The sequence below is a fragment of the Mauremys mutica genome, chromosome 16 (genome assembly GCF_020497125.1).
Source record: "Mauremys mutica isolate MM-2020 ecotype Southern chromosome 16, ASM2049712v1, whole genome shotgun sequence".
Classification (NCBI taxonomy): domain Eukaryota; kingdom Metazoa; phylum Chordata; order Testudines; family Geoemydidae; genus Mauremys; species Mauremys mutica.
Genome location: NC_059087.1, coordinates 6,502,414 through 6,526,557, shown reverse-complemented (window position 1 = coordinate 6,526,557; position 24,144 = coordinate 6,502,414). Strand labels below are relative to the sequence as shown.

The 24,144-nt window shown below is 41.1% G+C and overlaps 3 protein-coding genes across 3 annotated transcripts in view; 2 read left to right on the top strand and 1 right to left on the bottom strand.

Annotated features, from left to right (window-relative positions):
• The window catches only part of KNTC1 (kinetochore associated 1), a 77,605-nt gene extending 73,402 nt beyond the window's left edge, over nt 1-4,203 (top strand). Inside the window, exons 63-64 of the mRNA XM_044989795.1 lie at nt 1,722-1,812; nt 2,144-4,203. Of these exons, the coding sequence (XP_044845730.1) occupies nt 1,722-1,812; nt 2,144-2,167 (115 nt within the window). The 3' untranslated portion in view covers nt 2,168-4,203. The remainder of the gene's footprint in view (nt 1-1,721; nt 1,813-2,143) is intronic.
• A 555-nt stretch (nt 4,204-4,758) lies between these two features.
• On the bottom strand, nt 4,759-13,781 carry LOC123350904 (vacuolar protein sorting-associated protein 29-like). The gene is made up of 5 exons (XM_044989791.1): nt 13,710-13,781; nt 9,583-9,594; nt 6,758-6,949; nt 5,918-6,153; nt 4,759-5,284 (listed from the first exon to the last, which is right to left on the bottom strand). Exons 1-5 carry the CDS (start codon nt 13,764-13,766, stop codon nt 5,167-5,169), a joined length of 615 nt encoding a protein of 204 aa, XP_044845726.1. The 5' UTR covers nt 13,767-13,781; the 3' UTR covers nt 4,759-5,166.
• Nucleotides 13,782-18,821: 5,040 nt separating this feature from the next.
• Nucleotides 18,822-24,144, top strand: part of LOC123350907 (kinetochore-associated protein 1-like) — a 67,928-nt gene continuing 62,605 nt past the window's right edge. Inside the window, exons 1-6 of the mRNA XM_044989796.1 lie at nt 18,822-18,938; nt 19,065-19,185; nt 20,790-20,905; nt 21,323-21,395; nt 23,331-23,408; nt 24,060-24,094. Of these exons, the coding sequence (XP_044845731.1) occupies nt 18,822-18,938; nt 19,065-19,185; nt 20,790-20,905; nt 21,323-21,395; nt 23,331-23,408; nt 24,060-24,094 (540 nt within the window). The remainder of the gene's footprint in view (nt 18,939-19,064; nt 19,186-20,789; nt 20,906-21,322; nt 21,396-23,330; nt 23,409-24,059; nt 24,095-24,144) is intronic.

The window sequence follows — 24,144 nt, the reverse complement described above, 5'->3', positions numbered from 1 at the left end:
AAATGTTTTTTCTTTAAGGTGACTAAGAAATCCTCCATGCTCCCTGGCAATCTGCTTACAGTGCTGGGGGCTTTGTCTGAAAGTAATGGATCAGTTATTTGGTAAAGTTATTTGTTACCAAACTTCAGGAGTTGGCATTTTGCTCCTTGACTCAGTAAGACTTGGACAGGTGTTCTACTGGGTTGGAAAAAGTAAGCTTACTGAAAGTTCCACAGAGCAGCAGTTTTCAAACTGCGGACTACGAAACAGCCTATTGAGCTGACTGGTCACATGGGACTGGCTCTCTAGGGTTTTTTTATGGAATTTAGCAGCAGTAAACAAATATTTACTCTCCCAGATGAGCAACTGTACTTGCCACAATGATGTTTTGTGATCACAAATGGATAAGGCTGCGTGTCTGTCATGGATTCCGTGACTTCCTGTGACCTCCACAGCGTCCAGCTCCGAAACTGCTCAGGCAGCCCCAGGGCCAGTCTCAGGCCACCATGAACCTTCCACCTCAGCAGCAGTTTAGGTGTGGGAGGGAGCTCAGGGCTGAGGCAGAGGGTTATGGTGTGGGGCAGCACTTACTTCAGGGGAGCTTCCTGGAAGCGGCAGGCATGTCCCTGCAGCTCCTAGGTGGAGGAGCCAGGGAGTTCTGCACTCTTCCCCTGCCTGCTGGCACTCGTGGCAGGGGGCAGCGCATCAAGCCCCACCCCCACACACCTCCGGCCTTCCCTCCCCCTAGGAGCTGCAGAGTCAGCTTCCAGGGAGCTGCGCAGAGCCAGGTAGGGAGTTTGCCAGCCCCACCAACCCTCTTCTCTCCCCCAGCACCAGCAGTGGTCCCGGGTCACCACCCCAGAGCCCAAGGCCGCTATCCCGGGCCACCGCCCCAGGGCCCAAGTTTTAGTTAGGGCTATATAGTGCAAGTTATGGACAGGTCACAGGCTGTGAATTTTTGTTTTCTGCCTGTAAGTTGTCCATTACTTTTACTAAAAATACCCATGACTAAAACTTAGCATTACACATGGATAGAAATCCACTGTAAGTCTAAACTCCTGGTATAGGGTATAGCAAGTGTTGGCTTTACATAAATAACTAGGTTTTAGGGAGACCTTTTTCCCTTCCAGGATTATCTACTGAAAAGGGGTAGAGAAAAATAGTCAAAACTCCTGTTAGGCCTTTAGGGCAGGGGTGGCCAACCTGTGGCTCCAGAGCCACATGCAGCTCCTTGTATAGGCACCGACTCTGGAGCTGGAGCTACAGGCGCCAACTTTCCAATGTGCCGGGGGGTGCTCACTGCTCAACCCCTGGCTCGGCCACAGTCCCTGCCCCCCACTCCATCCCTTCCTCTGAGCCTGTCATGCCCTCCCACCCTCTAACCCCCCAAGCCTCCTGCACACCACAAAACAGCTGATCGGGAGGAAGGGGAGGTGCTGATTGGCAGGGCTGCTGGTGGGGCAGGAAGCGCTGGGGCACAGGAAGCGCTGGGGGCTGGTGACATTACTGTAGCTCTTTGGCAATGTACATTGGTAAATTCTGGCTCCTTCTCAGGCTCAGGTTGGCCATCCCTGCTTTAGGGAATTGGAAAATAAAAAGAGAAATCACAAAAACTTTGTTTATATGCATTGTTTTATAGTTAAAGGCACATTGTCTAAATTCTCTGCATTGTAGAGTATTATGGGAATTGAGGGAGATTAGTTTTGTCAGCTGTGAAACAAACTTTATTTTGTCCTTTACAGCATGGATGATGCAGCAGCCGTAATAGTAGAATATCAGAAACAATGTGGAAATCCCATTCTGGCAGATAAATCATCTTGTGATATTTTGAAGGTAAAAGGCTCTAGTTATCCGACTTATCTTGGTTTAAAGAGAAAATACTGAAACCTAAGACATTCATTCTGACTAAAGAACAAGATGCTCTTGGACCAGTTAAAGACTCTCCTATATTAGTTATTTTTCTATTTTAGTACCATTTCATGGTAGAATTCTAAGTTTCAAATATGCAAATAAAATCTATGCAATATTTCTTATATAAAAAGGGAACTTTATGCCTATTTCAATGCTCCTATCTCATTTTCCTATAAACTTATCCTTTTGGAACACTTCTATTCCTATAAAAAGTTACTAAACTCTTGTGTGTTCCTCTTTTCTTCCCCTCCAGATGTTTCTGAGCGGACCAGAGTAGACTTCTGCATTTTCTTATTGGAAACAGCTACCCAGAGGAGCATGTAACTTGATCTATATCCCTTCTCTTCCAGGGGCAAGATTGTTTCAAACTGTATTGGTCACATGCATTGTGTTTAAAGGGGAACTAAGTTGAAACCTCCTAAGTACCCTTTCAACAAAAGTTACCATTCACTTTTTTTTATTGCTCCTGGCTAACAGACAGACATTCACATTAGTTTAAGTGTGCTGTCCCATGTGAAAGAGTTAAAGGCTTCACTTACATTGTATGAACTCTTTCTTCTCTTCCACTTCCCCCTCCCATACAACTTGGTGTAATCTCAGCACTTCAATACTGGAAATAGGAAGTGAAGTTTAAAATTCTCACTTAATTTTCAAGAGTTACATGAAGTCATTGCTGTGGGCTTTCTAATTTCTCCTCAGTGTCAGGATTTTTTGCTTTGTTTTTTAAACCTTTCCATGTCAAATCCTATTTAGAAATCCTTATCACACAGTTTACAAAGTGAATTTTATCTTAACAAGATTGTAAATGTTAGTGTATCTTATGTAAAATATTTTGTAGACTTGTTTTTCATTCAAGGATGGGCACAAATAAAACAGACAAGCTCAAATTTTGAACTTAAATACTAATGTTTGTAATGTAAACTAACTAAGACATTCTCCCCAGACTTTCTATACATGCTACTTGAATAGGGTAAGATGACTCATTTCAGTGAAATTAAGATTTTAGATAACTTCTCTAAAATCAACTGTGCATATAAACAAACAATTTCACTGCCATTGTTTTATCGTGACACTAGTCTTTCTTTGAGACAAAAGTATGTGGATGAATTCCTCCAAAGGAAACTGAGTACCTTCCTAAAACTGAGTGGAAACATGCCAATAAACTGAGCATACTTAAAATAGATGCAAAATAGATATAAAGGCCCAGGGTGGTTGTATCTTTAAGACCCATGTATCTAGTCTAGTAATATTGTACTAACAAAAGTAATAACCAGATGGCTGTTTTAATTAATCTAGCAATAGTTCTGTTTTTCAGCTGTCAGCTAATGCAGACTGAGTAACACAGTAAAACAGATAAGGAACTAAGTTGAATAAGTGTTATACCAGCTGAGTAAGGAGAAGAAAATTAGAACAAGTTTTGTGCTTGCGTCATACTAAGTTGTCTAACAAATTGAGTTATAAGAAGATACACTTCCAATCCTACAATAAATACTCTCAGCACTTGAAAGGAGAATCACTCTCTTTGGTGGAAAAGCAGTTTCTTGTAAAAACAGTGAGCTATTCTAGTGTAGTAAGCCACTCTCAGAATGCAGAGAAAAAGATGCTTGCTGTTCTTTATGAAACAAACACCAATAATACTCTGCAAGAAATGCTGCTATGGCTCCCTTTCTTAGTGGGATAATTAGTACAAAATGGCAGGCATGAGCAACAGAAGCTACCCTACTATGTGGAGCTTGGGTTGAGTGTTTTCAGATGAGAATAGGAAATCCACAAGTCCTAGTATTTCAAAATCAATTTTTGGGGTCTAAATAAATGAACTATGGTCTTACTCATCTTTAGAAAGTTGAAGTCAAGTGAAACTAAACTGTCTAAACTCTTGTATACTGACGGGACCACTTCTATATAACTACAGTTTAACATTTTATCTTGATTTATTTTTTCCTTTAAATCCGGAGTAAGTAAGGCAAAGGTAATCAGATGGTCATTGGTTAAACTGGTACAAGTAATTGAAGATAGTTTGTGTATTCTCCAAAACTGGTCATGCAGTGTGTTAGAACTAGTTTATGATTTCATAGAGAAGTTGTACTTTAAGTAACAGAACCTTAACATTTATTTAGTTTTATCCTGGTAGTTTCAGGAACAGTATTACATCATTTTGCTTTTGGCTTAGGGTACGTTTACGTTTACCTTCCCGGTCAACGCGGTGAGTTGGACTTCTCGGAGTTCGAACTATCACGTCTAGATCAGATGCGATAGTTCGAACTCCGGAAGCGCTGCGGTCGACTCCGGTACTCCACCACTGCAAACGGCAGTGGCGGAGTCGACGGGGGAGCCGTGGAGTTCGACCCCCACTGCGTCTGGACGGGTAAGTAGGTCAAACTAGGGTACTTCGAATTCAGCTACGCTATTCACGTAGCTGAATTTGCGTACCCTAGTTCGACCCCCCCCTTCTTAGTGTAGACCAGGCCTAAGACACTAATCTGAGTGAAAAATATTAAATATGGTTTAAAACAAACATGTTATGGCTCACTTCTTAAGGTTTGTTCACACATGCTTCATTTTAGCTATTCCAGAATAATTCTGTGCAGCCACTTACTCTGGAATAAAAGTGCCAGTTCCAAAGTGGATTAAACTAATTACAAACAAACTCAGATTCCACCACATAGGGCATATTTCAGAATAACAACTGCACTCTGAATTCACACCCTACTTTAATTCAGTTTAAGTTTCATGGGTTAGACAAGTCTTTTGGTGTCAAGAGGCTTAAGCTAATTCTTTTCCAAAAATTGATAAATTACTTAATTGCATTAAATGTGCAGGTTCTGTAAATGCTATTACCACAAGTAGAATACTGTCACAAGCTTATGTATAATTCAGTATATTTCAAAACAATTTCAACTGTTACATATAACTTTCGCCTTAATGGTTTATCATTCAAAATAGGTTTTATATAAATAAAACCTGACTGATTGAAAAACAAGTTTATTACAACATTAAAGGTAGTTATTTAACAAGACTGATTATACACCTAAGGCATTTTGCACCATAACAGGATATTTTACAAGCTGAACCATACATAGAAAACAAGCAAGAGGGTGCCATTGTCTGGAAGCTATGTATTATAAACTAGTTACCCTTCTATAGGCTACAAGCAGTTAGCAACTATTTAATACTGCAAACAATCAAATATTGCAGACAGTTTGTGGTTCTTGAATGCTCAGTTACTTGACTAGAACAAGAGGGAATGAGATGGTAAAGAGCACCAGAAGATTCGTTTTAGGGTTTTTTGTACTCAATTCTTTCTACTTTCACATCATCTCCAATTAGTTGATACACATAGGTAACTACTGTGGAAGCTTGGATATCCATCAGCACAAATGAAGGAATGATGTTGCTGGAAAGAAAAACTGATTGTTAATATCAGGTAATTATAAAACTCCAACATCAGGTATTTCTCAAAGCTAGATTTCTTTGAGTTGCTCCAAAAAATTGGAAAACTATTCTAGATATTTCAACAAACTCATCTTAAGCAAATGGATTTAGAAGGTATTATAGGAAAATCCTGGACACCAGCAACACAATGTGTATGGTTATCTAGCAAATAACCCTAAAAATTAACTCATTGCACAGCAGCGGTTTCCTCTGATAGGAAACATCACTGCTGGGGATTATCTGTTCAACCTGACAAAGATTAGGAAGGCTTTAGTTATTACTTTCTAGTATGTGTGCACAGGAAATAGGTAGCAACAATAAATACACACACGCTGAGCAGCTGTTTTCAACCTTTTCTTTTCTAGACCCAAACCTTTGAGAAGTGATACAGAAATGCAATACTGACATTTCAAAACACAAATTAGTGTTAGTGTGTATTAGGCCTGTTAGTATGTATAAGGCTTGAAGATAAACATGTATCATGATAATTGGGTATTAGAACAGTTATTACTGTAAAATTAGTGCTGATGAACAATGATGGGTGTGATATAAAAACCTAGGTAAATAGATAACTGTCCAACTTATTTTAACTCACTTCTCCAAGGCACTATAAGCTCCTGTGGCTGACCCGGGGTTGATGTTGAACTTGTTTTCATGCTCAAATGCCTCAAATTTGTGTGTATGCCCTGAAATTAAAATGTCCACATCAAACTGCCTTTGTAGCAGTGCCAGGCTGGCCATATCTCCCCAGGGTATAACTTGATGGCCATGGATCAGCCCAATTTTGAACTGCCCAACGGTTACAACTTTCTGTTCTGGATAATTCAGGTTCTAAAAATTAAAAACAAATATACAACATATAGATTACATATACTGAAACAGACTCCATCTTCAAAAGGAATTAAGTTATTTGCTATGTATTCATATAACACAAAAACCTGCTACTCCTGAGAATAAGCTAGGGACCCTCTTCAACTTAAGTTTTTCTTCACTGAAGAATGCAGAAACACCACACCCAGCCAGAAATCAACTACATCAAAGCCAAATATGCCTTAAAGGTGGCACCAAGAATGAAAAGCTTATAGAAATATTGAAATAATTTTATTATTTACAGTTTCAAAATAAATTTAGAATTACAAAACTGCATCTGACCAAGGAACTTCAACATCTTGCCAAAGCGGCTATTTGCTGGCAAATAAGTTCATTTATTTTATTACAATGCTTAATTAAATAAACCAAACAACATGAATTCAAGAGTCAGCTTTGGCCTTGTTGGGCATGGGGTAAGAACTAGGGTTAAGTCATTTTACCCTGTTCTTTATTAAGTAACTATAACTGTTTCAATTTTGACCATTTCCTTAAATGGTGTAAAGGGAGTTATTTATAACTCAAGTGTCAGACTGTTTTTTAAAAGTCTTTGTAGAGAGGTCATTACCTCATCAAAGTCTCCTCTTACAATGTGAACATCCCCAGCTAAAGTCTTGAGGTAGTCATAGCTCTCCTTGGTGCAGAGGTTTCCGGTGCAGAGGATGTGCTGTATCTTTCCTGGGACCAGCAGTTTTTTGAACTTAGCTGGGAGGTTGTTGCATCGATGTGGGATGTGAAGGTCTCCTAATACTAATACCAGCTTATCAGGTGTCAAGGACAGGAAAAAGGAGAGAAGAATTACAGAACCTAACTGGAGCCAATAAAAATCAAGACGCAAGAAATTTGCAAGCTTGGTTATCTTCAGTTTCACAATTCTGCATTTCTGATGTAAAATTATTGAAAAAAAATGAAACTGAGCTTACGATTGGGATGTGGGTCTCAAAGTGAGTAATGTCTCACTAGGAGAGTGGTACAGACTGATGCCTTGTCTACACTACAAGGGTTTTGACAATATAGGGATGGCATTAAAACCCTCTAGCAATAGATGCACTTAATATGAAAGTCCTTGTACTTGTATAATTTATGCTGGTTGGGGAAATGGCATAACCTATACCAGTACAAGCACAGTTATACTGGTGTAACTGCATCTACAGTCCACCTTATATTGGCTGTTAGTAAAAAAGACATTCCTGTCAGACATAGCTCAAGTGGTAAAATTTAAGTTTAGACCAGGCCTAAGTTATGGCGACTTCCCTTTCATTATTTCAAGTTTCCCTTTACTTCAGTATTTAATCTTCATTTTGTTTTCCTAAAATGAGCTTGCAGTGTGTCTCAGTGTTTAACTGAATAAAAAGTTTGTCAAAAGACAAAATTAATAAAACATCTTAGCTTCCATTGGACAATATCAAGTACATCTTTGTCAAAAAGTTGATTTTAATAGAGCATTGCAAGCTGAACACAGAACTATGAATACATAAAACTATTAAAGGAAACGCTCTATGAAGTATGATAAGTGCATCACTTGTATTCTGTCAGCAATCAACCATCACTTGTATTCTGTTAGTCTATATCAAATCTAGGATGTCACCATTATTAAATAAATCACCTGTACTATCATCACACCTTTAATTTGAATAATTGATTACAAAGGTAGCCTACAATGTAATGTCACAGACTTTTTAAACTTGCTATTTAGGAAACAAAATTAATGCAGACAAAATATCAATAAGCCAAGCTTAATTTGATTATCCAACAACTGTGTGAAAAGGGTTGTAAAGAAAAAATTGTTACAGGCCACATGAACATTGGATAAAAAGCACGCATTCCTATTATTCTGATAAATAAGTCAATATACTACTTGTTTTCTTCCAAGTGTAGTGTTGTTGATATATGGTAATACCCAAAATGTGATAACATTGGGCTAGTTTACACTGGCAATGCTTTAACGTGGCTTGTGTAGCTGCAGCAGAGCGCTGGGAGAGAGCTCTCCCGGCACTCTAAAAAACCACCTCCATGAGAGGCATAGCTACCAGTGGTGGGAGCACAGCTCCCCCAGTGCTGGCGCACTGTTTACACTGGCGCTTTACAGTACTGAAACTTGCTGGGTGAGTGTTTTTTCACACCCCGAGCGAGAAAGTTGCAGCACTATAAATTGCCAGTGTAAACAAGTCCATTGTAAATAAACATATAAGCTGCTCTCCAGACAAATATAAAAGTTAGATATCACTACTTGTAGCTACACTATGAATGAACCATAACCTTGTCTACATTATAAATTTTGTCCTTTGCATTTTATTCCAGTAACCATGCAGCAGCACTCAACAATATTAACAGAAGTGCAGATGGCTCGGGCATTTTTACCCATGCTGTGAAAGCCTGCTCAGTCTAAGTATCCAAACTATGCAAGAGAGGGGAATATTATAACTCAAAGAATTGGTAAAGTGAGACAGAATCTTTAACCTGTGAGCCACTGGTTCAAGTCCAAGTCAGTAGTGATATAAAGCACTTCTTATTTCTGAGACTACCAGAAGAAGTAAGGCCTTCCACTAGTTCCCAGTGGACAGATGTCCTATTACTCCTAAAGATGATCCTTCCAGCTGAAAAAGGAAGCACAGTGGCAAGACAGTGAAGTTTGCTGGGTTAGTGCCAGTGTTGTAACTGTTCAGTGGATAGGCCTTCATTCCTCAGGGCTGTTAGGCTTTTCACCAGCACTTTGTTTATATTAAAAATTGGATAGGACAAGGGAGGGAGAAACTTAAATGTTGGCCTTCCTGTGCTACAAACTTAAAAAAAGTGAGCTAACACACTTGAGCTCCCATATTGTTAGAAAATTTTAAAAGTTACATTTTAACAATGTTATATCCTCTACGCATTGATAGCATAACCATGTTAACTGAAACAGTTTAAAAACAATTTCCTAATATGGCTGATTTTGTAGCATAACTGATTTTGATGGCAACAAAACATTATGTGGGGTCTTTAATCAAGTCTTACAAGATTTACACACAACACTAGTTAGTTACATATGTAATGCCCACCCCCAAATTATGCTCTCAGTTAGAGACACTCAACCTCACTGAATCAAATATGTGCTGATGAATTGAGAGAAACCATTTAGACCCTAATTCAGATTCAAGTTTCCATCTATCAAAATAGCTTGCTAGACTACAACAAGCAGCATTTTCTGCTGTACTAACTGTATCACATTTATCTGACAGACACAACAATTATAACAAAAAGCACAAGAATTTGGCTTTCAACAGAAATTTAGTTGCAGTCTTGACTATGGATTGGCTAGCGGCTATTCTATAATTCGTATCTATTTTAACATCTAGTAACATTGACAAATCATCTACCACCCGTGTTAGCAAGAGCCAAGAGGAGTAAACTTACTCTGTGCCCAGCCTTATTGGAATGAAGAAGTTGATTGCAGACAGGGGGAATGAAGAAACAGGGTGAAACATGAACAATGTTAAAAGAAAGCAACAGAAAAGAACAAAATAGACATATGAATAGCCAAAGAATGATTTTTTTTAATGTTATGCAAGGAAGTGTTAAAAAAAATCAGCTTTCCTGAAATGGTCTGAAACAATATTGGAACACTTTTTCAAGCTGCCACTTCACAAAATATTCATACCACCTGTTGTAATTTTCCAGTTAACCAGTTATTCTTTTGAATATTTTTCTTCTAATCCAATCTTTTTGAATTTCACATTAGACTGACTTAGTAAACAGTGACTGATCAGAACCCCCCCCCCCCCCCCCAAGAATCTCCATTGATGCCAATTTCATGGATTTCTATTCTTCCAAGAAATGGGTCACATATACTTCCGAAAAAGATTATTCATATAAATGAATACTATTAAAGCAAACAATGTTGAAGATTACATGGTTAATACAAAACAGCATTCAAAAGAAATACAGAGGAACCTTGCTAATTTGCCTAAATGCCTGGGGGACCCAATATGAATGTCTGAACTTGGCATTAAGATGCACGTGAACAAGAGATAAAAAGCCAGGGATTGTTTTATAAACTGTTGCTTAGTTTTAGTTATTCTGTTACTTTGCAGTAAGCGGGTTAGTCTATATGTTGTGTCCAGTTAAGTCTAAAGAACAGCAAGGCCCCAATACAGAACTGTCCCTACAATTAAAGCTTTGGGACGAGGAGTCCGTTTTCGGTGAGCGCCACGAGCAGGGGCGGCTCTAGGAATTGCGCAGCCCCAAGCAGGGCGGCACGACCACACAAACACGGGAGTGTTGTCCAAAAAAGGCCTTCCAAACCTTCCCTAAGGATTGGGCCCCGCTTGGACCAGAGGTCCTGTCTGTTTGCTGGATCAAAAAGACGACCCTGAATCACTTTTAACACAGGGTATATAACCAAAAATTCTTTTTGTCTGTTGGTCCCTAGAGCATCTAGTTTGACAAGTACAGGGGTAGGCAACCTATTGCATGCATGCCAAAGGCGGCACACGAGCTGATTTTCAGTGGCACTCACACTGCCCGGCTCCTGGCCACCGGTCTGGGGGGCTCTGCATTTTAATTTAATTTTAAATGAAGCTTTTTAAACATTTTAAAAACCTTATTTACTTTACATACAACAATAGTTTAGTTCATATATTATTAACTTATAGAAAGAGACCTTCTAAAAATGTTTAAATGTAGTACTGGCACACGAAACCTTAAATTAGAGTGAATAAATGAGGACTCGGCACACCACTTCTGAAAGGTTGCTGACCCCTGGACTAGTATGTGCAAGCATCTCTCCAGGTGGGGGTAATGTTCCAATCTGAATGAGTTTGCCTAATCATGACCCATTGCTCTTAGTTCCTGGAGGGCTGTGGTCTCTTTTCCCCATAGAAATAGCCTACGTGAGGGATTGTATACAAATGTAAAATTAAAGAATTAAAAAAATGTAGCTTCAGTCTAGTTAAGGAAATATGTTTTTAAGAAAGCCCCTGACTAGCAAGTAGAAGGAAGGCCTTGAAAATAAGTGATAAGGCCAGAAGGAATAAAGTAGGGAGGATGTCTGGTTCAAAGAATAAACTAATGAGATAAGGGATATGTAGCAGGGTGGACCTCGGCTCCTGGTTTGAAGGGGTTTAAAAAGTGGCCTGGCAGGGCTTGAGAGCTGCTGGGCTGATTAGGGAAGTGGCTGCAGCTGGAGCCACGCCCCAAACTGAGCAACAGGGCCTTATAAGAAGGCAGGGAAGCCAGAAGCCACAGAGTCTCTCTCTGGCTACAGAGAGAGATGGGCCTGTCTGCTTAGGAACTGAGATAAGGTACGTAGGGTGAAGCAGGGCTGGGAAACCACTGAGAAGCTGGGGAAGCTCCAGCCTAGAAAACCCCAGGCTGTGGCCTAGCATAAGGCAAAAGGTACTGGAGGTTGCAGGGGGCAACCTAGGAGTAGGCCAAGACAGCAGGTCCAAACCCCCTTTGTCGATGCTGAGTGCTGGCTACTGCGGTCTGCCCCAGCGAATGGGGGCTAGATAGAGACTGGGCAGTAGCCACTACTGAGGTGAAGTGGGGATAGTAGGGTGTGGGTTCCCCTGGGAAGGGGAAACCTGATAAAAGGGGCACTTGGGTCCTGGGAGGGACACGGGGCCAGGAGCAAACAGGTGGATCACCGGCCTGCAAAGGGTGCTCCAGGGCTGGAAAGAGCTAATTCCCCAGAGCAACCAGTAGGAGGTGTCGCAGGGGTGAGTCTGACCCGTTACAGGATAGTTTCTAAAAAGAAGGCCCCTGACTGATAGGGGTGACTACAGATAGTTTTAAATTTAAAAAAAAAAAAAACCTTTTAAAATGAGCCAACATGGACTTTCCCACCCCACATACCAGTGGTCTCCTATGTGACAGGTTGAACAAAAAGGCTGTTGGATAGCAGGAAGGAGGGGACGAGATCGGGAGGAAAGAATGTTGTAAATCTTATTTGAATTAAGACTGGAAATAAGGGTGAATTGGTAATGGCATTACTACTTTGTTAAAGAGTATTAAAAAGTCAGCTCTTACAGGGTTCATTGTCGATACCCACCTGCCCATGTTGGAACCAACCAAGGTGGGTCTAAGTGCCCCTGGATTTAGCCTGTTTAAGTATATTGATCAAATACTTATGTTTTGTTAGTGTTCAGATGTAGTAAATTATTTGGGCTTTTGGGGGGATGTTCAGAGCAACATTTGGCCTTTGGATTTAATACAAGAATTTGATTAAATTGGTGTTTGATAATTGCCCATATTAATCATTTCAAATATTAATCCCAACACCTAAATCAGCGGTCAGCAACCTTTCAGAAGTGGTGTGCCAAGTCTTCACTTATTCACTCTGATTTAAGGTTTCGTGTGCCAAAGTAATACATTTTAACATTTTTAGAAGGTCTCTTTCTATAGAAGTCTACAATATATTACATACAATAGTTTAGTTAAGTAACTAAGGTTTTTAAAATGTTTAAGAAGCTTCATTTAAAATTAAATTAAAATGCAGAGCCCCCCCCAGACCAGTGGCCAGGACGTATGAGTGCCATTGAAAATTGGCTCGCGTGCCACCTTCAGCACATGTGCCATAGGTTGCCTACCCCGGACCTAAATAGTATGTAAACTCTTGCATTGTTAATCAATGACTTCCTAAAATACTTAAACTTAATTCAGTAAATAAGGTTTGTTTAGGATATTGTCATATCTGTCACGTGGACCTCCTTTACAGAAACCTGCTGGGGGGAGCGGGGGGGTTGGAGACTGGCATTCCATCTCAGCTACACACCTGCCTGGGAGAGCTGCAGCCTTACAGAGAGTGTCCTTCTCCAGCAAAGGGAGCCATTCACCATGAGGAACAGAAGACTCAGCAGGAGGAAGTGGAGCCTAACACTTAAGGGAGAAAATCCCTGCTAATATCAGGAACTCACAAAAGGGGCAAGATCAGACTGAAGAGGATTGTGTTCAGAAGTTATCTTCCATAGATCTGTAACTCTTGTGCTTTTTAAGGGTAGAGCGTAAGTTCTTGCATTACTGCCATGTTGCCCCCAAAGAATGTAACTAGGTAAATCAGAGCTCATGCAACCAGATGGACCCTGTAGGGAAAGCAACTAAACTATTGGAGGCTCAGGAAGACTGCAGCACTGGTTTGAGGTAGCCAGACTGGAGTCCCATTATCAGAAGGGGATCAAACAGGATCTGCACTGGGGAAGTGCACCTCAGTGACCCCAAATCTGGAGGAGTACTCACTATCTATACCCAGGGGCTTTAGGAGCATGTAGGATTCAGCTGTTGGATCCCATCACAACAGACAAGTATCCTTTGAGAGTGGGACTGGACCAAGTTGTGACAGGCCACAGTGGAATTTTCATGCAATCTCATGCCACTATCCCAGGACAAACTGATGTAACTGTGGCTTCTAGGCTCACCTAGAAATAGAGCCTGGTGGCAAAATTGGTGAGAATTTTGGGGGAAGTGTTATACTTTGAACTAAACAGATTGTTAACCTGAAATTTAAATAATTTAAAACAGTATCTGTTACGGGGTTTACTAGTCACCACTGGAGCACCTCTTTGTGGGCATATCTGGGGATTAGCTCTCAACCAGTCTAACATCTCTTCCTTTGGTTGCTCAGGACATCTCTGTACCCTGGACTCAGTTGCTCCTTCTTTGTAACTCAGGGGGCTCCCTTTTCATGGTTTGGCCAGTGTTGCAGCGCAGGCGTGCGTGGACAAAGCTCAGCAGTCAGTATGATTGGAAGCAGAGTCATTTATTTCTCTCCAGCATGCTCTTATATACAATTAAGATCAAGCAATCAAGCAGTTGCTAATTGGTTAATAAAATACACACAAGCACAGCTGTAACTTCATTGGATAATTGCCATTTTGTACAACCTTCTAATTTATTATCCTGTTTACTGCCTGCTAGCAGATGAGAACTAGCCCATCCTTGAGTCTGCATATCTAGCTTCCCACACTCTCACCAAAACAACCCCACACCTCCCCCCTTTTCTCATAATAAAAAAAGAAAAAGGGAGAGAAGGCATTAGCAAAACATTCCCAGCTCATAGCATTACATTACTACAATCTATTACACAGCAAAACTAAAAGCAAATTTAAACACCAGCTGCCTAACTAAACCGTAACAAAATCTTCCGTGGTTCCCTAGCCTCCTACATTCCTCCCCTCGCTTTCCCAAGCGCTCCGGTACAACAACAGCAGCATAACCTTGAGCTAATCTAGCAAGACAAGCACCAGCATTCCCATTTGTCTGCTTGCACTTAAACAGAACAAAAAATTACACAGAAAGCAAAAAAAATTACAGTCTAAGCCAGATTTTTCCTACTTCCATTACATTATCCGTTACAGGGGGCGGGACTGAAGAATCCCAAAACAACCTCAGAGCTTCATCGCACACATGGCTTCCACCCTGAGGAATTACGAACGAGAAATCCAGTTCCGCCCACACACCTAACGCCCAAATGAACAGAGCAGAAAAAACAACAGTAACCAGTTAAACAAAACAGAGCCAAAGCTAAATAGTGCACCAAAACCAAATAGTATTTCCTTAATCTATTAGGGCTCACCTTTAATCATGCAATTCTTAACATATAACACCAGCAGTATCAAACAAAACAAAACATAAAACATCAAAATACAACAAAAAAAATGGTGTAAATTCTGCAGGGTTCCCCCCTTCTCTAGTGTACACCAACCTGTGACAAATTTCTATTACCAAATCCATCCCTCATGTGTCAGGTGATCAAACTGACACTGAGGGGGGGGGGGTCCTAGCAGAAAAAAACACAACATAAACCACATAAACATATTAACAACACCACAACAATTCTGGCCAAAAAACACACACCACAAACAAACATAAAACATAAATTTAAACTCCATAATAAATGCATGGTACATTAAATACTATACAGCTAACATCAATTCTCTTAAATATCTAAAAAACAAAACTACCCCTACTGGGCAAGCAATCATTACATACAATATACAAATACCCTTATTACTATCAGGCAAAAAAAGAAAATTACATCAATTAAATCATTTACAGTAATACAATTGCATCCTGGCTTACTTCTAAATTCAAAGCTATACACAGCTTAAGGGTTCTTACTATTAACTTCTACTTTTTAACACTAAAAAAAACAAACAAACATCACCACTTATATGCCCTTAAGCCTAATACAATTACAAATACATAGCACTATATACATTCTTCAGCTAATACAACAAAATTATTCATAGCCAAACAATTACAAACTAATATCTTTGCCTAAATTTATACACAAACATTTCAAAAATACCAAAAACTTTACTCTTTAGCATCTTTACAAAATTCAACTGCTGTTCCCTCTAGCAACCACAAAATTAACTTTGTACTCTCCTAAAAATTACTAACTTGTCTTCCAACAGCCACCTTTCTCAACTAAATCACCATTCCAAGTATCCCCCTGAATATTTAAAATTCCTAAGCTTGTGCTTAATTACCTGTTCTGCCCCCTACACTCTCAAGGTTTCCAACCAGTTCTCTAAATTCTTTGTCTCTTGCCTGCCGCCTGGGCCCGATCCTTTTTTCTCTTCAGAATCTCTGTCTATTGCCTGCCTGCCTGGGCCCGATCCTTTTTTCCTTTTGCTAAACCGTTCCTTTCATGAATACCAACTTATCCCACTATCATTTAGCTAGGAGGGTGTACTTCTTAACTAGCCCCCACCCTTCTAGTCTCTGCTACAAGCAATTATCTGTACTTTCCCACCGTGGGGGCTACATTCTCATGCATACAACATCTGCTTTCAACCTATCTATTTTAAATATAGGCTACATCTAGTATCAAACAATCTACAACACCCAATAATCAGCACATAACACAAAATTAACAAAATCTAATAAGGCTAACAAAAGCACTTTACATAAAGGTACTTAGGGTCACATAAATTCAAAGCCATCCTCCCAAATTACCTAAATTTATGCCTAGTAACCTACAACTCCCCCCTTGAGAATACTCAGCAAACCTTTTGGCTGAGTTTTCTCAAACTTGAAAAACAACAAACAAACTCTAGAAAGCTGGGGTAATTAATTCCACAATCATCCTCCCCATGAACCCGGCAGGGGTTCGGTATGTAAGAGCCCTCACCCCCCAACCCAACCGGTCCACATGCTGGGGTTAGTAATGGGGGGGGGGGGGTAATGCATGCTAAAATTTTTATCCAAAACACAGGGCGCAGCCTGTAGAATAAATCCCAAAATCCAATTAACATCACATTTCTCAGCAGGAGTCCCAAATTTCTTCCTGCCAGTGTACAATTCTTTATTTCTTCACCAGGGTCAGTTCTCAATGTCTTTTTAGTCAGGAATTTCTGGACTTTGGCAATATCAACAACGTGAGTGTTTTTTCTTCTTTTCCACCACCGTCGTGGTTCAGCTTCTACGGGGGAAATAATCAGGACGTGGGGGCTGCAGCGGACGAGGGAGAAATTAGCCAGCACGTTACCTTGTCCTTTTGTCCTGCTATTTAAAAGCACAATGAAACTAAAAAATAATTAGGCCAATCATCAGTAGAAAAATTCTCCTGATGTGAAGGGGTCTTTTGCAATAAAATCATGGGTCCAGGCAATCAGTCTCCTGGTTGCAAAATTGGCAGGGCTGCTAGGATCTTTGGGCAGCTCTTCCATACCTGTGAAAGGAGACAGCTAACACATTCCGTTAGTGCCTGGCAGGATTTTGCAGCTCTCGTTAGCTTTTTTGGGCGGTTTTTCAGCTCTCATTAGTCTGAGCTGTGAGCAATATGTCCTTGACCGGGGCCAAAAAGAAAAGAATGAGCTGTCTTCGATTAACTCATGCTGTTCTTTTACTTTCCCTGCTTGGCTTCTTTTAAACTGTAAATCCTGTGTCAGAACACCCAGCTGTTGCTGCTCATACCGGAGAAGCATAACGGTTTTCCCGGCACTGTCCCAGGCTCAGACCAGCCAGCGTAGGATGCCTTCTCCGGGCTTCTGCCAAAACAACTTACTTGCTTGTAGGTCCAAACGACCTCCGGGGCCACGGCACGAGCCTCTGCCTGCGCCATGCACTCCAACGTCTTCCCGTCCAGGGCTCGCTTCCAGCGGAGCACCTCTTCGTCCTGTGCCCGAAGGCCGGTCAGGAGGAGCCTCCCCAACTCCCCCTCTCTTCTTAATAAGTGAATCAGTGCAGCAGGGGAAATCTTTTCCCCCTGTCGGTTCATAATGTGCAAATAAAGCTTCTGTGTTATCTTTTCTTCAGCTGATACAGCGGTATTCACGTTAGCTGCTCTGCCCTTCTCCACCACGGCTTATAGCCGCTCTCCTCAGGGCTCAGGTGCGCCTCTCTTTTCGGACGCCCGGGGGCTTCTCCAGCACTCCCCGTCGCGGCTCCCAGCCGCCCGCCTCTGGGCTCAGGCTCCTGGCCGTTCGCCTCTGGGCTCAGGCTCCCGACACTATCATCACTCGATACGAATCACGTCGGATAAGCACTCCCCGCCTCTGGGCTCAGGCTCCTGGCCGTTCGCCTCTGGGCTCAGGGCTTCTCCGCCTGGGTCAGGCCACCGACACTTTCATTCGATACGAATCACGTTGGGGTCACCATTTGTTGCAGCGCAGGCGTGCGTGGACAAAGCTCAGCAGTCAGTATGATTGGAAGCAGAGTCATTTATTTCTCTCCAGCATGCTCTTATATACAATTAAGATCAAGCAATCAAGCAGTTGCTAATTGGTTAATAAAATACACACAAGCACAGCTGTAATTTCATTGGATAATTGCCATTTTGTACAACCTTCTAATTTATTATCCTGTTTACTGCCTGCTAGCAGATGAGAACTAGCCCATCCTTGAGTCTGCATATCTAGCTTCCCACACTCTCACCAAAACAACCCCACAGGCCAGGTCACTGTAGTTTTCCCCTTCTCAGACTGAGAAGTCCCACTGGATGATCTATCTCAGGCAGTCTTCCATTCCTCTGCCCAGGCTAGGCTATTTCCCCAGTGGCTAATAAGGGGACCCACTTACTACTCTGGGTTCTAGCTGAGGGACCCTATGTTTAGTAACTATGGTCCAAGCAAGCCCAGACCAAGTTTCTGTTTCCCTAGGCTCTTTGCTGTTTTTCCCTTCTCTTCCAACCTACCCCAGGTTGCCATTGGAGCTTCCTCTGCTCCCTACAACTACTTTACCATGTCTCTTGTTCTTGCTAGAATCTACAGTCAATAGCAGGATCCCAGGGCTTTCTGCCCCAGACCACTTCCTTGATTCTTGCCAATTCACCTCCTCTTTAGGGGGTGACCATCGAGTTCCTTCCTACAAATGCTTCTTGTGGGCCATTTCTTGGTGGTATACCAGGCCAGCCTGCCCAGCTGGGCTTCATTATCAGTCCTGACTCTCCTCCAGGTGCAGCCTGTCACACGGTTGGCTGACCCTTTTTTCTTACACACACCTTGTATGGTGTGATTACCCCATCACAGTGTCCCTTAACTTTGGGTACTCACAGCTTATTGTGCCATCCTCTTTAAATATAGAATCAAAGTATCATGACAAAGTCAGTGGGTTTTATGTGATACCAGTTGTTTAAATGTCACTTTGCTTTAATGCCATTTAGCTTTTGCTACTATGTCTATCTTTATCAGAGATGAAGATAGAGCTTAAACATGTGGAATGAGTTTGAACGTCTGGCTAATGATGACACAAGAAGTGGACAACTGAACTTATGTGGAACTGCCTCGTACCAAGAGGATACTCTAATTAAAATAACGTCCTCTGAAAAGGTAGAATTTATCGGGATCAGAGCTTATTATGCTGGAATTTATTGGAATTGTTGAAAAGCATTACTCTTATCTGTATTTTTAAAGGTACTTTTAGTTGCTTATTTCATAGCTCTTTTTATTTCTAAGGTCTTGTGTAATCCGCAAATTAATGCATGCAACTCGAGTGATGGCTGCATTATTGTGGCGGACAAATCAGTGGCACTTCTTGATACCTTTTGCCAGTCTTTTCAGATGCACATTCAATTTGGTGAGTTTATTGTTTTGGAATTAAACTAACTGCAAGTGAAAATTGCCTATGGATTCAGTTAATTGAAAACCGCTTTATTAGTTTAATTATTTTTAACTGAAAATACAGGAAGTATCCATCAATATATCCTAGATTTAAAAAAAAACAAACCCACCATTATAATAGATAATTTGTATAAACAATACAGCACCTCTGTTGCCCCCTAGAGGTCATTAACAAAGCTCCTATTAACTTTATTGGGGATGTGTCTGAGTGCAGAGGTCCACCTATGTGAAGCTCTTTGCAGGATTGAGGCTTGAAGTCTCAATTCTGGAAACATTTATGGGTGAGCCCTGGGGTGGTTCGGCAGTGGGGACTTAGGGAGCCTGGCTGCAGACTAGGGCTCCAGCCTCCAACCCCTGGCTGCACGGCAGCAGGCTCCAATCCCAGTTCTGGCCATGTGATGCTGACCCCTAATCCCACCAGCAGCTGCTGGCCCCAGGCACTGACTCCCATCCGTGTGCATTGATCCCCAGCCCTAGTCACTGATCCCAGGTACTGGCCCCAGCGCCGACCCTAAGCGCCAGTGGCTGCTGGCCCTGGGTGCAGAGCCCTGGTGCTGGCCTTGGGCTTCCGCAGGTGCTGGCTCTGGATGCCACCCCCTACCCCGGGCCATGTGGCAGCAGGCGCAGACCCCAGGCACCAGGCCCAAACCCTGGTGACAGCCAACCCCCAGCCGTGTGCTCCAACCTCCAGCCCTGGCTGCTGACCCTGAGCACTGCTCCTGGATGTCGGCCCTCGGTTCTGGCAGGAGCTGGCCATGGGTGCTGATCCCCAGGCGCCAGCCCCGGTGATGCGAAAGCAGGCACCAACCCCAGGCTCTGGCAGGTGCTGGCCCTGGACACCGACCTCGGGTCATGCAGCAGCAGGCTCTGTCGAGTGCTGGCCCAGGATACTGACTGCTACCCCCAGCTGTGCAGCTGCAGGCACAGACCTCAGGCATCAACTCTGGTGCCGACTCCTGGCCCCAGTCACACAGCAGCAAGTGCCGGCTCTGGGTTCCAACCCCCCAGTTGCGTGGCAGTGGGCACCGACCCTGGGCTCCAGTGGGTGCTGGCCCAGGGTGCCGACCTCCAGCCCAAAGCTCCGACCATGCGGTGGTGACCCCCTCCCAGCCATCACCTCGGCATCTGATGTCTCACCCCTCCACTCAGGTCTTAACTTGCCAGGACCTGCTGTGAAAAGTGATATTAAACATACAAATATCACTTTTCACAGCATTATTTTTATTGAGTCTGCAAAAAATAAATGCATAAATAAATTGCAATGATCTGGATGTGTATACATGCATATTTATTTGTTTTTCCTAAAGTTAATAAAGTATTTTAGAGAAGTGTCAGTGTGGCCACCAGCAAGAGTTGGTGGCCTCATTCTGAGGCCACCAAAAAATTTGTTGTGAGAACCCCTGGCTTAGAGCATGTGGAAGAATGCTCCTTTCTTAGCACTTCTATAAATCAAAATAAATATTTGAAGGAATTTGAGATGCTGCACTACTAACTTATTCATGCTTGAACTGCATTGTCTATGACAATCTAACATTTGAAATTTTGGTTTGGAATTTTCAGATACTGAAGTGGATGTGGTTGGCTTGTGTCAAAAAGGACAGTTTCTTGTGGTCGGTGAGAGAAGTGGTAACCTACATCTTATTCATGTACCATCAAAGCAAACTTTGCTAACTAATGTACGGAACTTACTTTTTTTGCTCCATTCTCAGTTGCTTGCATGCTTTTTTATTTGTGTGAAATATCAAAATATTAATAAACCAAGTATCTTGAAGGCGACTCTTGCTTTGGCTGACTATGCATGTTAAGTTATAAGGAATGTTTTTTCCACCCCCATAAAATGTCCTGTGAGTAACAGATCTAGTGAACTTTATTTAAATACAAAAAACAAAACCCAGCCCCATTTTGTATGAGGATAAGGACTATTTATTTAAGAGTGTGCAGGATTGATCCCTAAAGTAATTCCCTATTATTCAAAATTGCACGTTAATGCAGAATTTCTGGAGGGAAAAAATTATAGGTTAACAATATGCATTATTTCCTAATAAGCACATAATTTTAATCCAACATGGAATAAAATTTGTCTTTATGTTTAGGTTTTGGTTCAGAAATCTGCAAATGAAAAGACTTATCGAAACCTTATTATAGAAAAAGATAATGCAGATGGAGGTACGTTTTTTTTTCTTATAATTCTTCCTAAAAATAGCCTGGTCTTAACTTTCAGAAGAAAAAATAAGATGTATGAGATCTTAACCGTGAGTAATTTATCTGTAATAAAAATGTATGTGTTGTGATAGCTGGACTTAACCCCTTAGGGCTCAACCCTGCAAGTGTGGATCACTCTGGCCCTGATCTGACAGAGCACATCAGCACATGCCTAACTTTAAGAATACAGTTCAATGGGACTCCTCCTATGCTTAAAGTTAAGCACATGCTTGGGTACTTTGGTGGATCAGGGCCAGAGTGCTCTGCACCTTCCAGGGTTGAACTCTTGACTGAACTCCTGTCTGACAACTTCAGGAAAACAAGGAGAAGTGTGCTACTTAGTAACAGTTTGTGTAGGTTATATTTTTCTGTACATCTCTTCTTGCTGTGTGTTAATATTTAAAAGTGGATATTCAGATGCATTCAGGATATTGTTTAAGAGGCTGTCTCATTGCTCCTTTAAGGCCAGAGCCTGTAAACATAGATGTACTTAACTTATCTTAGCCAAAAGGCCGACACTTGAGCATTTCCATTCACTTCAGTGGAACTTCTTGTATGTGTACGGTTAAGCACATGGATAAGTGCTTGCAGAATCCAGACCACAATCACTTACTAAAGCGTTTTGGTTAAATTTAATTTCAGATATTTAATTTCTTTTATTTATAAAATATTGGGAGATAAGCATGTTGTTTGGGATGATGGTACTCTAGAACTCCTCATTTTCCACAGCTACTGTCCCAGGAAAGCTGCTCAGGTTTCCTATATATAGTTTTAATTAATTATTATGCCCCACTTGACAGGTGGCACAGGCAATAGGGCCTGAAAGCAGTGGAAAGACTCCTATTGACATTGCGTCAGGCCCATCCTGAGCATCTGGTTATTCTTGTGGTGAAATCTTGACTTCTGTGAAGTCAAGATCAAAACTCCCATTAACTTTAGTGGTGAAGGATTTCACCCTTGTACATGGAGTCTTTAGTAGTCATTAGTTTCACTTTTCTTAATCTAATCGAAGAAGCCAAATTGCATTGTTTGTAACTACATTTTGTGGTACTAATTTATATAGTGAACCTCTTATTGGTTTTTTTTTTGGAATTTTTTTTAACAGATCTATTTAAGGTAGTTAGTGACTGAAATGTTATAATGCCTGGTGGATGCTTTAAAAAAAACTTCATATGCAGGTCTTTTTACAAGTACTGGCTTTTATGTGAAGTACTTTGAGTTCTTTTTTGTTATTTAGAAGTTTGACATCAATATTCATTTTTTCTCTGTTTGGCATATGTTCCCTCTGAAACTAACCTGGTTCTGGTTGTTTCTTTCTTTATGCACTACCTGTCTTTGCTGAGGCATCTTTTCAAATAGTACCTAGATATGAATGTCTGGGGTGATACATTTTCATTGGAGAGACTGTAACTTCAGATATCCTTTCCTTTGCTGGTCTGACAGCTTTGACCGGTGGGAATTAAGGGGATGAATTTAGGATCTATTCTCTCAGGACACTAGTGTGAGATTTTTAATTTGTTTGTTTTTAGTAGGTAGCATCGTTTTGGTTGACTTATAACCAGTTCTGAGAACTTTACTTGTATGAATGCCTATTGACTTCAGAACCTCATGATTTGGCCTTTAATGGTGTATATGTACTTAGTGACATTCTATGAATGATGTTCAGCTGCTGTGAGTCACATGGGGTAATCTCAGGCTGTGTTATGTATGTTCTTAATTTTGGTCCCACGTATTGGTTTTTTAAATCTTTCTGTGCTTGGTAATGTTACATTTTCTTTAAGAAAGAACTAGTTTGGCCTATTTTTTAAATTCTAATCTGGTGAAAAGTTTGATCTGAATAATTTTTACACTTTTTTAGAAACTTAAGTTTCTAGTATTTGTGTTTGTTTGTTTCTATAGGAATCTATCATGTATTCATTCTCACAAGCAATGGATTCTTTTGCATTATGTGCCTCCCACTTGCAAAAATCCAGGAAGGTATGACGATACAACTCACGTTTGAAATAAAATTCTGGATTGCTGTGTATTAACCTATAACAACTAAAATACTTGTGTGCTGCTTTCTGTAGTGGCTAAGAGTCCAGTCCTGTGAAGTGCTGAGTGACCAACTCCCATTGGCTTCAGAGGGAGCTGAGAATGTTCAGCAACTTCCAGGAAATGGTCTTAATCATTCGTAGTGCTTTTGTTTTTAAGACAGCGTGAACTAATTGTGAATGATACAAGATTTTAGTTTAGTCTCAAACACACAAACACTTAGTTTTGTATACTATCCATTCCTCCCCCCACCCCACAAATTACTTATAGTTTACATTCCCTTCACTAATTCTGTTTCTTATTGAGAGTATTGCTTGTTACAGGAATAGAAGTCCAAGTCATAGTATTACTGTGTTAGTTATATTGAAGAATATTAGAAATCACTTTAATGAGGTCACCAACAGCACAGGACCACCCCGGGTTTACAAAAAGTTAATTTTCTAGAATGCCACAGTATGACCAATGGAAACATATGTGAACTTTGATTATAGTGTTGTTAGTGCTGTACAGAGCTGTCAGGTTGGTGTTACAGCTATCCAGTATGAAACTCTATGAAACCATATCTTAACATCATTTTTATTATTTTTTATGTAGCAATTGACAAGATGGACATGATTACAGCAAAGAAGGTAAATAGCAGTATCACACCAGGTGTCACACTAGTAATCTGTGTTACAAA

Coding starts and splice junctions, on each gene's coding strand:
- LOC123350904 (XM_044989791.1), bottom strand. CDS start 13,766: ATGTTAGACTGGTTGAGAGCTAATCCCCAGATATGCCCACAAAGAGGT. Junction 6,154..6,757: donor TAAGAGGAGACTTTGATGAG/GTAATGACCTCT, acceptor TTTAATTTTTAG/AACCTGAATTATCCAGAACA. Junction 5,285..5,917: donor GCTTATAGTGCCTTGGAGAA/GTGAGTTAAAAT, acceptor TTTTCTTTCCAG/CAACATCATTCCTTCATTTG.